This window comes from Aedes aegypti, chromosome 2 (assembly GCF_002204515.2).
Source record: "Aedes aegypti strain LVP_AGWG chromosome 2, AaegL5.0 Primary Assembly, whole genome shotgun sequence".
Lineage (NCBI taxonomy): Eukaryota > Metazoa > Arthropoda > Insecta > Diptera > Culicidae > Aedes > Aedes aegypti.
This window is the reverse complement of record NC_035108.1, coordinates 214,201,261-214,216,856: the sequence shown is the minus strand read 5'-3', so window position 1 is coordinate 214,216,856 and position 15,596 is coordinate 214,201,261. Positions and strand designations below refer to the sequence as shown.

At 46.7% G+C, this 15,596-nt stretch overlaps 1 protein-coding gene and 1 long non-coding RNA gene across 2 annotated transcripts in view; one reads left to right on the top strand and one right to left on the bottom strand.

Moving 5' to 3' along the window:
- LOC5574466 (acetylcholinesterase) overlaps window positions 1–9,425 on the top strand; it is a 27,378-nt gene extending 17,953 nt beyond the window's left edge. The window contains exon 4 of the mRNA XM_021843925.1: window positions 8,121–9,425. Coding sequence (XP_021699617.1) covers window positions 8,121–8,995 — 875 coding nt within the window. The 3' untranslated portion in view covers window positions 8,996–9,425. The remainder of the gene's footprint in view (window positions 1–8,120) is intronic.
- Window positions 9,376–15,596, bottom strand: LOC110676367. The gene is made up of 2 exons (XR_002500311.1): window positions 15,261–15,596; window positions 9,376–9,787 (listed from the first exon to the last, which is right to left on the bottom strand). It is a non-coding gene; the product is annotated as an uncharacterized LOC110676367 (long non-coding RNA).

Sequence of the window (15,596 nt, the reverse complement as noted above, 5' to 3'; positions counted from 1 at the left end):
CCGAATCCGAAAATGCCACTAGCTCTTCCTTCTTCTTCCGTCCAAGCAGCAGTTTCCAATCTCTGGTACCCTTCAGGTACCGCACCACACGCTTCGCAGCTGTCCAGTCTACCTCTGTTGGGGCGCTGAACTTCCTTCCTAGTATCCCAACACTCGTCGAGATATCTGGTCGCGCACACACCGCCACATAGAGAAGCGCACCAACCACACTCCTGTACTTCGTACCATCTTCGAACGGTTTGTCCTCAACCTCTCGCTTCAGATAGCCCTGATCCATGGGCGTTCTTGCCGTCTTTGCATCACAAAGACCTACTTTGGCAACCAGTTTGTCGATGTAGTTAGCCAGGCTAACACTGTACCCGTCACTCTCCTTCTGAACTTCCAGACCTAGGAAGTGTTTAACGTCACCTAGATCAACTATATCGAAATGCTGACCCAGCTGTTTCCGAACGCGAGTCAACTCCTCTTCGCTCACAGATCCGACGAGGAAATCATCCACGTACACGATCAGGTACACTCTCTTGCCGTTTCTGGTTGGCACGAATAGACACGGATCCGCAGAACTTGTTTGGAATCCAAGATTTGTCAGAACACCGGTTAACTTCCGGTTCCAACAACGGGCTGACTGCTTCAATCCGTAAATACTTCTACGAAGTCGGCAAACGACCTCCTCCTTGCCGCAAACTTCGTATCCGGGTGGTTGGCGCATGTAAATCTCCTCATCTATGTCTCCGTAGAGATAAGCGGTGCGCACGTCAAAGTGCTTCAACATCATTCCCTTTTTCGCAGCCAGTGACAGCAGAACTCGTAGGGTGGTGTGTTTAGTCACAGGAGCGAACACCTCATCGTAATCGATGCCATAACATTGCGTGAACCCCTGGGCAACAATCCGCGCCTTGTAGCGGACTACTTCGTTGGACTCGTTCCGCTTTACTTTGTAAACCCAACGGCTGCCTACAACTCTCTTACCTTTCGGTAAAGGTACCAACTCCCACGTCCCTTTCTGCTTGTGCGACTGGATTTCACTATCCATCGCTGCCTTCCACAACACTCGGTCCGGACTGGACACTGCCTGCTTGAAAGTCACTGGTTCTTCAGCTTCCTGCTCCACGACGCCTACCACATAATCCGACAACCGGCTTGGTAGCACGCCTCAGGTGCGACGACCTTGTCGAGCCTCACTTCCCGCTTCTTCGCTATGTGCTTCGTCCACTTCACTATTTTCTTCTTCGTCTTCATCCTCCTCCTTCATTGCGAGGGGATCGTCTTCTGGATCGGGATCGTTCATGCTGTGGTAGTCTTCTTGCTCGCTTGTTTCACTCACTGTTTCTTCATTTTCTTCGCCGTCTTCGGCAACTTCTCCCATAGCTTCTTCTACAGCTGCCGGCTGCTTCGATAACACTACCGGAAGAGGCCACTCAAACTCACTATCCGGTGAATTCTCGACGGACGTTGACTCCAATTCCGTCTCACGAAACGATCCATCCTTTAGCTCCAAAAATCTTGCGTCACGGCTGATGGTGACCTTATCCGTCGACGTATCAACGAATCGGTACCCCTTGTGGACATCAGAGTACCCGATGAACCGTAACTTCCTCGCCTTTCTGTCAGACTTACCTCGCTTGACGTCGGGTATATGTACGTAGGCGGGACAACCGTATACTTTCAAGTGACTCAGTACAGGTTGCCGCCCGTACCATCTCTCATATGGAGTTTTCTCCACGGATCGCGACGGAAGTCGGTTCTGTAAATAAGCAGCCGTAACCACGGCCTCGCCCCAATATCGCTTGGGTAGGCCAGCATCGAGGAGCATCGTCGTCGCCATCTCCTGCAGCGAGCGATTTTTCCGTTCGGCTACACCGTTTTGTTGTGGTGTATACGCTGTTGTGAACTGCGCTTTGATGCCCTCCTTGGCAAAGAAGTCGCGCAACTCCTTGTTCGCGTACTCGCCTCCGCCATCCGAGCGGACAATACGCGGCTTCGGTTGAAAAGATTTTCCGCATACCGAACGTACTCCTTCACTTTCTCCGGCGCTTCTGACTTCTTTTCCAGCAGGTAAACGACGGTGAAGCGGCTGAAGTCATCAATCATCGTCATCAAGAACCGCTTCCCGCCTGGCGTCGTTGTTCGCATCGGCCCACACAAATCAGTGTGAATCAGATCCAGCACTTGCGTTGACTTCTTCTCAGCTGTCTTGGGAATCGGATTCCTCGCCAACTTCCCCTCCAGACACGGTTCGCAGCATTCACGGATGCCACAGTCGCTCACATTCATGCCGATGCCCAACTTCTCCTCGCGAATTCGCCTAATAACATCGGGGTGCCTATGCCCGAAACGTCGGTGCCACTGATGCTGACAATTAAGGGTGTGTGTCTTACCTTCAACTTTCTTCGACGATTCTGCTAGCTTCAGCCGGTATAGGCAGCCAGAACGCTCTCCTACTACCGTCAATGAGCCGGTAGCGTTACGGATCTCACATCCATCGTCCTTGAAAACGGCCGTGAAACCATTCGCTGTCAATTTGTCCACCGAAATCAGTCCACTTGTCAACGATGGAACGTACAGAACGTCGACAAGCTTCACATCAACTGCATCACCGTCGCTGTTCACACCGAGCACTGTACCTTCACCGTATCCGGCCGTTTTAGCCATTTTTCCATCGGCCAGGAACACATTTGGGCCATTCTTCTTTTTCAAAGTCGAGAAAAAGCTCTCATCACACGTCATGTGACAACTTGCCCCACTGTCTATGAACCACGACCCGCGTGGAACACTTCCGGCCATGAAACACACACCACTGCCAGTATTCTTCGCCTGCTTAGCACTTTGCTTCTCTTCGGGCCTCTTCCGTTCTTCGTCACCTTTCTTCTGCCGCGCAAGTATTCGGCAATCTCGCTGAAAGTGACCCGGCTTTCCACAGTGGAAACACTTCCGGATCTGTACCGTACCACTTTGCTTCCCGTTCTTCGTTGAACTCTTCATCGCGCTTGCATCACTTCGCGAACCACCATTCTTCTCCTTTCTTCGCTCGAATTCGTCGAGCAACTTCGACTTCACCAATTGCATGGTTAAGTCGGCATCTGGCCGACCCTCCAAGGCTGTCACTAGCCCGCCATAGGAGTCCGGCAAACTTCGGAGAATCATGGCAATCCGAAGTGGCTCTTCCAAGTCTATACCGGTCGTCGACAACCGATCGTACAGTTCTTCAATTTCTAGGAGGTGTTTCTCCATATCACCACCCTCGCACAAGTTCAACGAACACAGTTTCTTCAGCAGAAACACTCGGGAAGTCATCGTCGACTTTTCGTGGTACGCGCGCAATTTGTCCCAAAATTCTTTCGCGGTTGTGGCACTTTTTACCAGGCTAAACTGGCTATCTTCCACACACAAGCCGATAGTTGCACGGGCTTTTTGTTCGTATTTCGTCCACTGTGCAGTCACCGGCTTAACTTCGGTAATCACATACCACAGTTCTTCCCGCATCAACAACATTTCCATACGGAATTTCCAACTTTGCCAGTTGGTGTTGTTCAGCCGCGCAAACGAAAGTTTGCCCAAATCAGCCATCTTCACACACAAGAGGCACACTCACGACGGGGGAAAAAACAAACCGGTCCGCGGGATCACTTTTCTCACTATTTTCACCTTCCGGACTTCGCTCTGGGCCAATAACCTGTTGGCAAGCAGAGTTCTCACAGAGCACAAGCGGACACACACGTACTGGTCTCGGAAGGATTAAATAAAACGGAACAAACGCCGCGATACTTTTACGAGCAAGGACGAACTATATTTACATACAATGGCGGTATCGAATTCACTAGTGCTAAAAATAAACTTTGTTGTTGTCGTCTTCTTTAAAAACATAAACACTTACAGTGTTGCCAGAAGGGCCAAATATAAAAGGGGTAAGAATGTCAAAAACTCAAAAAACTGTAGTAAGGGGTGAGACATTGCCATATCCCATCAACAGATACTATATACGAAATATGATACAAAGTTTTTCAAACTGCAAGATAACTTGCCAACGACAATCTAGGCAGACTTGATGAATACCGATAGTTTTTTTGTGAACCTTTGATCTTTCCGGACAAACAAGGAAAAAGGGCCACAGTTTTCTATGCATTTAATTTTTATTTTTAATGGAAAAATTAAATAGATACTTTATATTCAATCAGAATAAAATGTGCTTTAGTGATATTACTATTGAATAAGCAGGAATTGATTCTCATTCGATTTTGCCACCTTTGATGGAATGCGAAAATATCAGGGTTATTATTGCAATTTTAGGGAAAACTTTCCGTTTTACGGTGCAACGAAAAGCTACCGCAGCTGTCACATCAGTGATTTGCACTGGTGAATCATCAGTAGGCTTCAATGATACCTTGGATACCGTCTTGATGATCGTTGTTTATTGCTATTTTTCATAGCGTTTTCTCTTTCAAGCATACTATGATTGAACTGTTTGCTTCAATGATGGAATGATTTCGAAGCCTGCGGTAGTACTTTGACAGCTGCGGTAGAACTCTGCGGCTACCGCAAACCGGAAAATTTTCTTAACAATCGTAATAACGTCAATCAACAATTTCGTTAATTCGTTGACGTTAATCTGTAACGTTTAACGAAGCATGCGTTGATTGCGTCGAAATACGATTTAACGATAACGTTAACGTACAGCGTTGATTTAACGTCAACGACTTCGTTATTTCTAACGTTGACAATTTGGAGATACGAATAATAAAAAAAACTCGTTGTCTTATTCGACAGAAGTTAAAAAGTAAATGTAGAAAACCAGAAAATGATTCAGTTTACATAATAATAACGAGTGAACTATTTATTACTAACATTAGAACAAGATAACTAGGAATTGTGTGGGCAGTTTCAACGGTTTCAACTTAGACACTGACACATGCCATGTTCAGAAACGATTTAAAGAAGAAAACAAATGCATGATCTCAGTGCAGTTTTTATGGAATGTTAACTGACCTTCTCTCAAACGGATTTGGTGGGAAAATGATGTTTACAGTAAAAGTGCACAGTCTCGGAAGTGGGAAAATCTGCTCTATTGCCATTGCCACTTCTGATTGCAATAAAATTGTTAAAGTAGTATGACAACTTGTATTTGAAAATGAAACATCGGGTCATTCTGGGGGCAGTCACTCAGAAACATCTTGGTTGTTGGAAGGGTAGAAAAAAGGACACCTTATGCTGACTGGAGGCAAAGGAAGCCACTCTCTGGTAACGATTTCAGCTCATTGTTGTGGGTTGCTGGAACGACGGTTACAATATTGCTATGGAATCTTTGCAATTTGTAATAGTTCTTCCAAGAAATCAAAACTGACGGTCAAAGAGGCTGACTGCTGGGTGCCAAATAATTGTTCTGCACTGTGAACTTAGATTTTTTAATCAATTTTCCATGGATACGGGGTATCAGCATAGAAACGAGTTGTTTATTGATGTTTCTTAACATTCTCGAGGAACCTGTACGAAACATAAGACAACGCTTTGGTTAGCGGCGATCGTTGACGTTGATTCAACGCAAACGCGTTAACGTTGACGCTAACAATCATGAAAAATAACGCAACTTGATCCAGAGTACAATCAACGTTAACGGCGTTTATCGTTGATTAACGTTAACAACCCTGGAAAATATGTTATGATCAATTACGCGCTTTGTTCATTTTTTAAGATCCCGGTTCACAGTGACAGTTCGTGACAGTAGAATCTCGGTTCACTTTGACTAAGGTGTGGCCCTGGGAGGGAACACACGAACACACGAAATTTGATACATTTTTTTCCAAACTGCAAGATAACTCCAGTTTGCCAACGACAATCAAGGCAGGCTTGGTTAAAATCGCTAGCTTTTATTTGTTGTGTACCTTCGATCTTTCTGGACGAACGATGAAAAAGGGCCACAGTTTTCTATGCGTTTAATTTTCAGGTTTTATTGAAAACAGTAAAAAGAGCCTTATTTATATACGTTATATTCAACTAGATTAAAGGGGGCTCTCGTGACGTTGCTTTTGAATGTGCATGAATTGATTCTAATTCGATTTTTGCTACTTTTGATGAAATGTAAAAATATGCTTTGGCTAATTACGCGCTTTTATCCTGTTTGTCCACTGTTTAAGATCCGGGCCCACAGTGCACTGCAGTGACAGTTTGTGACATCAAAATCTCGGCTCGCTGTGACGTAGATAAATTTTGCATTGGTTTCTCCCTCCCAGGTGTGGCCCATTTAGAATTGTAACATACACATAATTGGAATAATTTGGGAATAAAAAATAATTCTGCTTGAACTCAAATGTTGTAATGCATGTAAGCTTCATAGGAAAAATTAAAAAAAAAAATTATCCTCTTTTACAACAAATTGTCGGACTTTTCCCGGAATACTATTTATTAATTTGTGCACACTATTTCCATCCATATTTTTGACAAGTTCGTTCCATTTAGTTTACAGCTCGTCGATGTTTTGGCTATACTTTCATTCGCTCTTAGCTTCCGCTTCATAATAGCCCAAAATCTCTTAATTGGGCTGAGTTGGGGTCAACTATGTGGGTGTCACCTTTGATGAAGAAATTCTTCAAATCCGTCAACACTTGATCAAACAACTTCATGGTACGGAATTTGGCCACTTTTCTCTAATTTTGTTCCCTATTTGGTTGTCTGCAGACATGGTATGATCACAGGCTTCATTATCCGAAGTCGAATCCATTGCACGGTACTTATTCAGTACGAGTCTTACAGAATTAATTTAAAACCAAATTTGAAATTAACACTTTTACGATTTCTATTCCTGATCAAGACAGTTTTTTCTAATTTTTGTGCGCAATTATTTTTTTTTCTCTCTTGTTCCATGTGATGTTATTATTGTTATAGAGCTTATAAGTTATAGTTCAGCTTCTAAATTGGACCACTTAAGTCGTTGTAAGAAAGATTTGTTCCAATTCTAAGTGGGCCACACCTTAGAGTGTCCATCCCGGGATTGCACAGGTCTTTTATTGCGATTCTTCACAACATTATCCGTTTTCATAACTTCTAACCGATACAACAATTCTGAAAGTACATCTTGAGCTGAAGCGAGTGACCATTCGATCAAGTTTACAGCACAAACGGATATCCAGCTCTCCCGATTTGTGCTCTTGGAATTGATGTGTGGCTTTGATTTATCTTCACCTTATTTTTAATAATCAAATTGTAGTATGATCCACTTCATCCTTCAATGATTTTAAAACGTTTCTCTTGTACTTAGAAGATTTTCAAAATTCTTGGATCAAATTGTCTTAACAATATGACTTAAATGTTTACCATACTTTATAATGGATTTTAAGACATGTCTGTAGTAAGTCAAGATAGGCTTTGATTTTTGTTAATGAAATTAGAATAAATTTCTTGTTATTTGTTTGTTTTTCATCAATCTTAATTTTTAAACTTAAATGTGAAAACATTGTTGAGAGAAACGTTTGATCCGTTGAATCTGTTGCATGCTCCTTTGTGGGCGAGCGACGGAATCCGGATCGCATAGAAACCGCACTATCGCATCGGTATCAATCATCCGTGTATATGTTCACGTATTTATTTCAAATTATATCTTTATCGTTTACCAAAACGAATCCTTTCCATATCCAAACTCCCAGTGTTTTCTCGTGGAAGTGCAGAGGACTCCTCGGCTTCCATAAAGCAAGTATAATAATGAGAGCACCAGTACTTACACATTGAGGATGCTACTGATCCCGAGTAGTGTCTGTTGGTTCTCTGTGTAAGTACAGCTGTTCTGGCTATAACGCAGTAGCAACTGCGGGCGGTCAATCATGCTCATGCTCATGCTCAAATGTGAAAACATTGTAGAATTGAAATTATATTTCCATTTTAACAAAAATACAAGTTTTATTGAAAATCTTTAAAATCCCAGGATCCCACGATTTCCCGGGATAAGGATCAGTTTTTGTCCGAATCAATTTTTATCAAATCCCGGGACAAGTAAAATGGATGGGATATGGACACTCTTACTGTGTAGTACAGACATTTCGTATCGGTTTCTTACCCCCCAGGTTATGTCATGATTTGAGTTCCAAATAGTTTTTCGCTGCTCTAATCGACTTTGTTTCTTTTTTATATTTCAGATGTTCTTAGAAAAGCTCCTGCGAAAGTATTAGCCAGATATCAAGTGTTATGTAACAATGAGCAAGAAAAAACCTTCCCATTGAGGTTTCCCTTCAGGCCTGTCGTAGAACAACTATGCAGCGAGGATGCCATCTTGAACCAGACGCCAGAAAAACTGCTTAAATCAGTCGACACCATCAGAATTCCAATGATTAATGGATACACGAGTAACGAAGGAATTCTAGGATTTAAATCGAACAAACATAGATTGAAGAAGTTTGACGAAAACCCGAAGTGGCTTGTTCCAGAGCTGATGGGCCATCCAGCAGGCTTAAATAGAACAGTAGTAGGAGATCAAATCAAGCAATTTTACTTTGGGAACAAACGGATTGGTCTAGAAACGAGCAATGAAGTTACAGATCTGTTCTCTGACCACACGTTTATGACCACATCGAATTTGAGTGCTGAATGGTTAGCAAAATATCAACCCAATGCTGTACAGTACCATTATGTATTCTCGTATGTTGGACGATTCAACTTTACCAAAGCGCTGTACAAAGCAAGTAATCTGAAAGGAGCTTCTCACGGAGATGATTGTTTATATCTATTCAATGCGGCATTCTTGCCACGGTTACCAAGAGCTAGCGAAGAGCAAAAAGTTAGGGAACAATTTATACGGTTGTGGACCAACTTTGCGAAATACGGTGATCCAACACCAGATGGCGATGACCTGCGATTCAAATGGAAACCGGTGAAAAAAGTTGTACGTACTTCACCGGACTTTGACTTGGACTGTTTGGATATCACATCAGAATTGAGGATGATACAAAACCCCTTTCAGGAAAGGAAAGAGTTTTGGAGAAATATGATCAAAAAGTATACAAACTATTTGTAGGATGCATTTTTAGACACTGTTTTTTATTATATTTTAATTCAATAGTTAAATAAATATATAATGAAGTAGTATAACAAGGATGAGCAGAGTAACTTCTAAGTAAGCTTCAGAATGAAAATATAAAAGTGAAGAATGAAAACATGATAGCGAATGAATGAAAATATGATAGCGAATTCATTGGCTCTAGTCAATCTTTTACAGGGTATATTCTCTGAATCAATATGCATTCAATCTATTGAACCTGGTACAGTAAAATATGCATTGCATACGCAAATGAGGGACTGAACATTTCGGAGAATTGCCACGGTTATTTTCTTATGATTGTGTGCCCGACATAGAAAAGTTAAATGTGTTTCCAATTGAATTTCGTTCATTGTATCATGTCTAAGTGGACTACGTTTTAATTGGAGGGTTTGGGGCATGGTGTCAAGTTAACTCAAAAGACAAATGTAATTTTGTGGCCTAAAACACATTGAAAGTAAACTGTTGGTATATGAGTAAATAATTAGTGCAATAAATGTTTCCGGAATAGCGGATGAAAAAAATAACGTTTTTCTCAGGTATCAAAAGACCACCTCTCGAGGGGTACGTTCCTCGCCAATTGGGAAATTTGTCCCATCGTCATATAAAGTAAGGTGGGTAAATGTATAGCTCCCTTGATCATGCTCAATGGTTAAGATCTCTAGGGTTTGAATCGGGAAAATCGCTAAAAGGCACCTATTGCGTCCCCCACAATAGAATGCGTGACACAATTTGTTAACCACTGTACACTTTACCCGCAGTAGATCTCACCTTTAGTTGGCCGTGTAGTTCCGGCGTCCAGAATAGAACTACGGACAACCCGTTCCGGTGGTAAGAGTCCACCAAACGGGGTAACCCCCAATTCAAGGTGTGATGCGAAAAACCGTGCTGAGGAATAATGGTCGAAGGGGTGAAAAAGATGTTCGGCCATTAACGGAGCCTGTGGGGCACCTGGGCACCCCTCACAGTATTTTGTCCCTTACCGCGTTAATGCAGGGCTCTGGCGTGGTGGACCTCTTTTCCCGTGCTACTCGTGGGATTCAAAAATTAGTACAATATCTAATCAAAACAATAGTAGTAGTGCAGGTAGTAGCAGTGGTAGGGAAGCGAACCCCTTCGCAAGAAGTGGGCTAGCTAGATCTCCGTTGAGGAGAGTAGAAGCAGGAGGAGGCAGCAGTGCACGTAGTGCCAGTGCTGGAACCCATATTTCATCCCCGGCTAACGCATCGGGTGAAGTTATGGATGGAGCGTGGTTGATGAGGGCCATCAATAAAAGTAGAGATGGGCTCTCTGCGATGGAAGTGGCTGCATAGCAGCTCGACTCCATAATTGACTTTGCGTCCTCGAAGTCTAACATCAGCAAGGACCTCAAGCAGGCCTTGCTTAGACTTCGTAAGTCAATGTTGGCGGCCAAGCAGAACCATGCTGAACCCATGGTGACTGTGGCTGCGGCAGAACCCGTGGAACTGAAGGTGCCGAAGTCTACCCAGACGGAACCCTTCGTTTTCGCGGGCAGCCCCAAAAGCGTGGAAGCGAATGCTTACAGCAAGCAATCGCAGAAGCGCGCGAGGCAGCCGTCAGGGGAGGAGCTACCCGGCGGCGCTCGTAAGGCCAGGCGGATACTGACCCCGAAAACCGGCAGAAGTGCCGGAAAATCGGACCCCAGCCAGGCGTCCCGGAAAGCCGAGAAGGGTGGGCCCGAAAAGGCTGGCCCCTCACGGAGTGATGGGAACAGGGGGTTGCGACCTTTGAGAGGTCCTCCATCACCACAGGTCAGGGCGGAGCAGGGGGGGGACGCCCCCTGGACAACCGTAGTGAGGAAGAAGAAGAAGAAGAAACAGGAGAATCAGGAGCGCAGGGATACCAGACCTAAGAAAGGTAGGAGGGTAGGTGCCAAGCGCGAAAAGGGTGATGCGATCATCATCAAGACGGAAGAGTCCAAGTACTCGGAAGTCCTGAAGGCGATGCGCAGTGACGCGAAGCTTGCGGATCTAGGAGCCGACGTACGCAGTGTCAGACGCACTCGTACAGGTGAAATGATCCTCGAGCTTAAGCGCGACAAGGAGCGCAAGGGCGCCGCCTACAAAAGTTTGGTGGAAGAGGTCCTTGGCGCTGGTGTTGAAGTGAGGGCTCTGACGCAGTCAGTGACTCTGAAGGTGATGAACCTTGACGAGATCACTAACGCAGAAGAGCTCGTCACGGCACTGCGGCAACAGTGCGAAGTGCAGGTGCCCACCACCGCCGTTCAGCTACGGAAAGGTCCGGCAGGTACTCAGGTGGCCTTAGTACACCTACCTGTGGCAGACGCAAATAAGTCCGCTAAGGTAGGTAAGATCAAGGTTGGTTGGTCAGTATGTTCACTGAACATACATGAGCAACCAGTGATCTGCTTTAGGTGCAGGGAACCTGGACACAAGTCCTGGGGCTGTAAAGGCCCTGATAGGACCAAGTTGTGCAGGCGTTGTGGTGAGGAAGGTCATAAGGCACTAGGCTGCAAGAACCCTCCCAAGTGCTTGATTTGTTCCGGCAAGTCCGTGAACAACAATCACCCGACGGGAGGCTCAAGGTGCCCGACCTTCAAACGAGCCATCAACGAAAAGTCACAGTGCAGGTAACGCAGCTGAACCTGAACCACTGTGACGCAGCTCAGCAACTGCTGTACCAGTCAGTTGCTGAGTGGGGGACGGACATCGCCATCATATCGGACCCATACCGAGTACCCGCCGGCAACGGCAACTGGGTCGTGGATGGATCCGGAAAAATGGCGGCGATATGGACAACGGGTAAATACCCTGTCCAGCAGTTGGTGTCTACTACCTACGAGGGCTTCGTGATCGCCAAAGTAAACGGGGTCCTCTTCTGTAGCTGCTATGCGCCTCCGAGTTGGTCGACCGAGCGGTTCACGCAGATGCTGGACTGTATGACGACCGCGCTGACAGGGCGAAGGCCAGTTGTAATAGCGGGTGACTTCAATGCCTGGGCCGTGGAATGGGGAAGCCGTAACACGAACCAGCGAGGTCAAATCCTGCTAGAGGCACTGGCCGTGCTAGATGTCGATCTGGCTAATGTTGGTGCCAAAAGTACCTTCAGCCGTAACGGAGTGGAGTCGATCATCGACGTTACTTTTTGTAGTCCTGGCCTAACGAGTAGTTCGAACTGGAGGGTAGACGATGCCTACACTCACAGCGACCACCTGGCGGTTCGCTACAGTATCGACTACAACAACAGCAGGCAGCGGGTTGAGGAAGCGGCTAGGTCAAGGCCAAGCCCTCGTAGGTGGAAGACATCGTACTTCAATGATGAAGTACTTAGGGAGGCGCTCCGCCGTGAGCGTAACCTACTCGGCCTAAGCGGGGACGAACTGGTAGCGGTGCTTACGCGTGCATGCAATGCGACCATGCCTAGAAAAGTCCAACCTAGGAATGGGAGACCACCGACATACTGGTGGACTCAAGCTATTGCGAACCTGCGCCGTGCCTGCCTACGGGCCAGGAGACGGATGCAGCGAGCACGTACCGAGCAGGAGCGTGAAGAACGACGGGCGGTGTTCACCGCTGCCAAAGTCGCGCTGAAGTCTGAGATAAGGGCAAGCAAAAAGGTCTGCTTCGAGGGACTCTGTCAGAGTGCCAACGCGAACCCGTGGGGTGATGCCTACAGGATCGTAATGGCGAAGACAAGAGGTGCAATTGCTCCTACGGAGCAATCTCCACAGATGCTGGAGGGGATCATCGAGGGGCTCTTCCCGCGCCACAACCCTAGCCCATGGCCTCCTTTTGTAGGACAGCCGGGGATTGGGGCTGGCGATGAGGATAGAGTAACTGATGAGGAACTTGTAGGGATTGCAAAATCCCTGGCCCTGCAAACCTGGCCCTCAAAGTCGCAATCTTGGAGGCTCCCGGTATGTTCAGATCTGCTATGCAGATATGCCTGGACGAGGGAGTATTTCCAGATGCGTGGAAGAGGCAGAGCCTGGTACTATTGCCAAAGGCGGGGAAACCACCCGGTGACCCGTCGGCGTATAGACCAATTTGCTTGATTGACACGGTGGGGAAAGTGCTCGAGAAGATCATCCTCAACAGACTGTCGAGGTACACCGAGGGTGTAAATGGTCTCTCAGGCAACCAGTTCGGCTTCCGGAAAGGGAGGTCCACTGTAGACGCTATTCTGGCGGTTAAGAAAACCGCTGAGATAGCACTCCAGCGTAAGAGGAGGGGTATTCGCTACTGCGCAGTAGTGACTCTGGATGTAAGGAATGCATTTAATAGTGCCAGTTGGGCGGCTATTGCTGATGCGCTCCTGCGTCTGGGGATACCCGAGTACCTGTACAAGATTCTCGGAAGTTACTTCCAGAATCGGGTATTAGTCTATGACACAGAGGTGGGTCGGAAGTGCTTTCACATAACCTCAGGAGTCCCGCAAGGTTCCATCCTGGGTCCGGTGTTATGGAATGTCATGTACGACGAGGTGTTGAGATTAAAATTCCCGGCGGGTGTGGTCATCGTTGGCTTTGCCGACGATATTACGCTGGAGGTCTACGGTGAATCGATCGAAGAAGTGGAATTGACTGCAGCCCACTCGATCGCAATTGTGGAGGAGTGGATGAGCTCCAGGAAACTGGAATTGGCTCACCACAAAACGGAGGCTGTTGTTGTCAACAACCGAAAGTCGGTGCAGCAAGCGGTGATCAGTGTAGGCGACTGCACAATCACTTCGAAGCGCTCCGTCAAACACTTGGGGGTGATGATCGACGACAAGCTTACCTTCGGTAGCCATGTCGATTATGCCTGCAAGAGAGCCTCCACAGCTATTGTGGCACTGTCCCGGATGATGTCCAATAGCTCTGCGGTGTACGCCAGCAAGCGTAAGCTTCTGGCCAGTGTCGCCTCGTCCATACTGAGGTATGGTGGCCCGGCTTGGGGCACGGCTTTGAGTACCGATAGCTACCGTAGCAAGCTAGAGAGTACTTATAGGCTAATGTGCCTGAGGGTTGCGAGCGCGTACCGTACCGTGTCACACGATGCACTTTGTGTCATCACCGGTATGATGCCTATTGGTATCCTTATCATGGAAGACATAGAGTGTTTCGAAATGCGCGGCACAAGAGGCATACGCAGGACTGCCAGACTGGCCTCCATGGTCAAATGGCAGCGTGCGTGGGACAGTTCCACCAAGGGATAAGTGGACTCACAGGTTGATTCCGAGGTTAGATATCTGGGTCAATAGGCGCCATGGGGAACTAACATTCCACCTAACACAGGTCCTTTCAGGTCATGGATGCTTTAGACAATATCTACACCGTTTCGGTCATGCGGGTTCTCCCGAATGTCCAGTTTGTGCAGGTTTAGAGGAAACGGCGGAACACGTTTTGTTCGTGTGCCCGCGTTTCCGCACAATGCGTGACCGCATGTTTGCCACATGCGGTCGGGACACGACTCCGGACAATTTGGTCCAGAGGATGTGTGCAGACGAGTTTGGCTGGAATGCCGTTTCATCGGCTATCACCCACATCGTCTCGGAACTCCAAAGGAGGTGGCGTGTGGACTCGAGGAGTGACTAGTGCAGACGCTAATCAACAGGTGGTCCAAGGGTTCGCAGTCGGCTACGTAGGTCATACCGGTGCCCTACGGTCGAAATCGACCCTTACAGCGATTAAGTGGCCGCGGGGAGAACATCCTGGTAGCGCTGCTGTCGTGGCGCCGGCCTACTGGGTGGGTACGAGCCTCTGGTTGTTCGGGGCAGGTGGAGGCCCCTTCGTCAGCAATCCCAGCTCGTGCTAGCTGATAGGGCCTGAGCCTTCAGTAGGTCAAATTGCGAAGCCCGCAGTATCAGTTCTTGATACCTGCGGTGCAGCTGGGCGCGGGCTTAGTGGTCGACCCTGCCCGCCTTCAGCGGACAACGGGAGGTGAGGACCACCCGGGAAGCTGGCAATGCGCCAGCATGCTACCTTGGTGGACCCCCATAAGCGTGTCATCGATGTTCGTTGCTGCATGGCTACGCAGCTAACCTGGAGGATGCGATGTGCAATAGCCCCTCTCCGAAGCAATGCCTTCTTGGTGGTCCCGGAGAGACGAAGGGTTTGGCGGCAATGGAAATGGTTTAGTGGGTCGGGGGTGTAGTCCTGTTTACTGCTTGCACGTAGTAAATGGTCCCCAACCCCACTCTCCCGGACCTCGGTCCGGAGTCTGTTGAGCAGATTATCCCCCCATTGCTTAGAAAAAAAGAAAAAAAAAAAAAAAGATCTCACCTTTATAGGCTATCAATCTCTCTGATAAGAGCATATCCAACACCCATCGATCGTTCCTATAGCGTACCGATCGGTATATTGCCACTGATATGAATTAGTGATGAATTTACGATACTGGTGTCGAAGGGTCTTGATAATCTGTTTATCTTAGAGCTATGCAGTATTAAATGATTGTTATTTTCTTGTTAATTTTTCATTCAGAGTTAACCAACTTACTGAACGGTGGTTTTTAGTTCAGTCAGAGTGGACCAAGTACACATAGTCCATCAAAAAATCGTTCTATCAAACGTTTGGATTATGATTTTTCATGATTATTACTTCACATTATATTGTTTG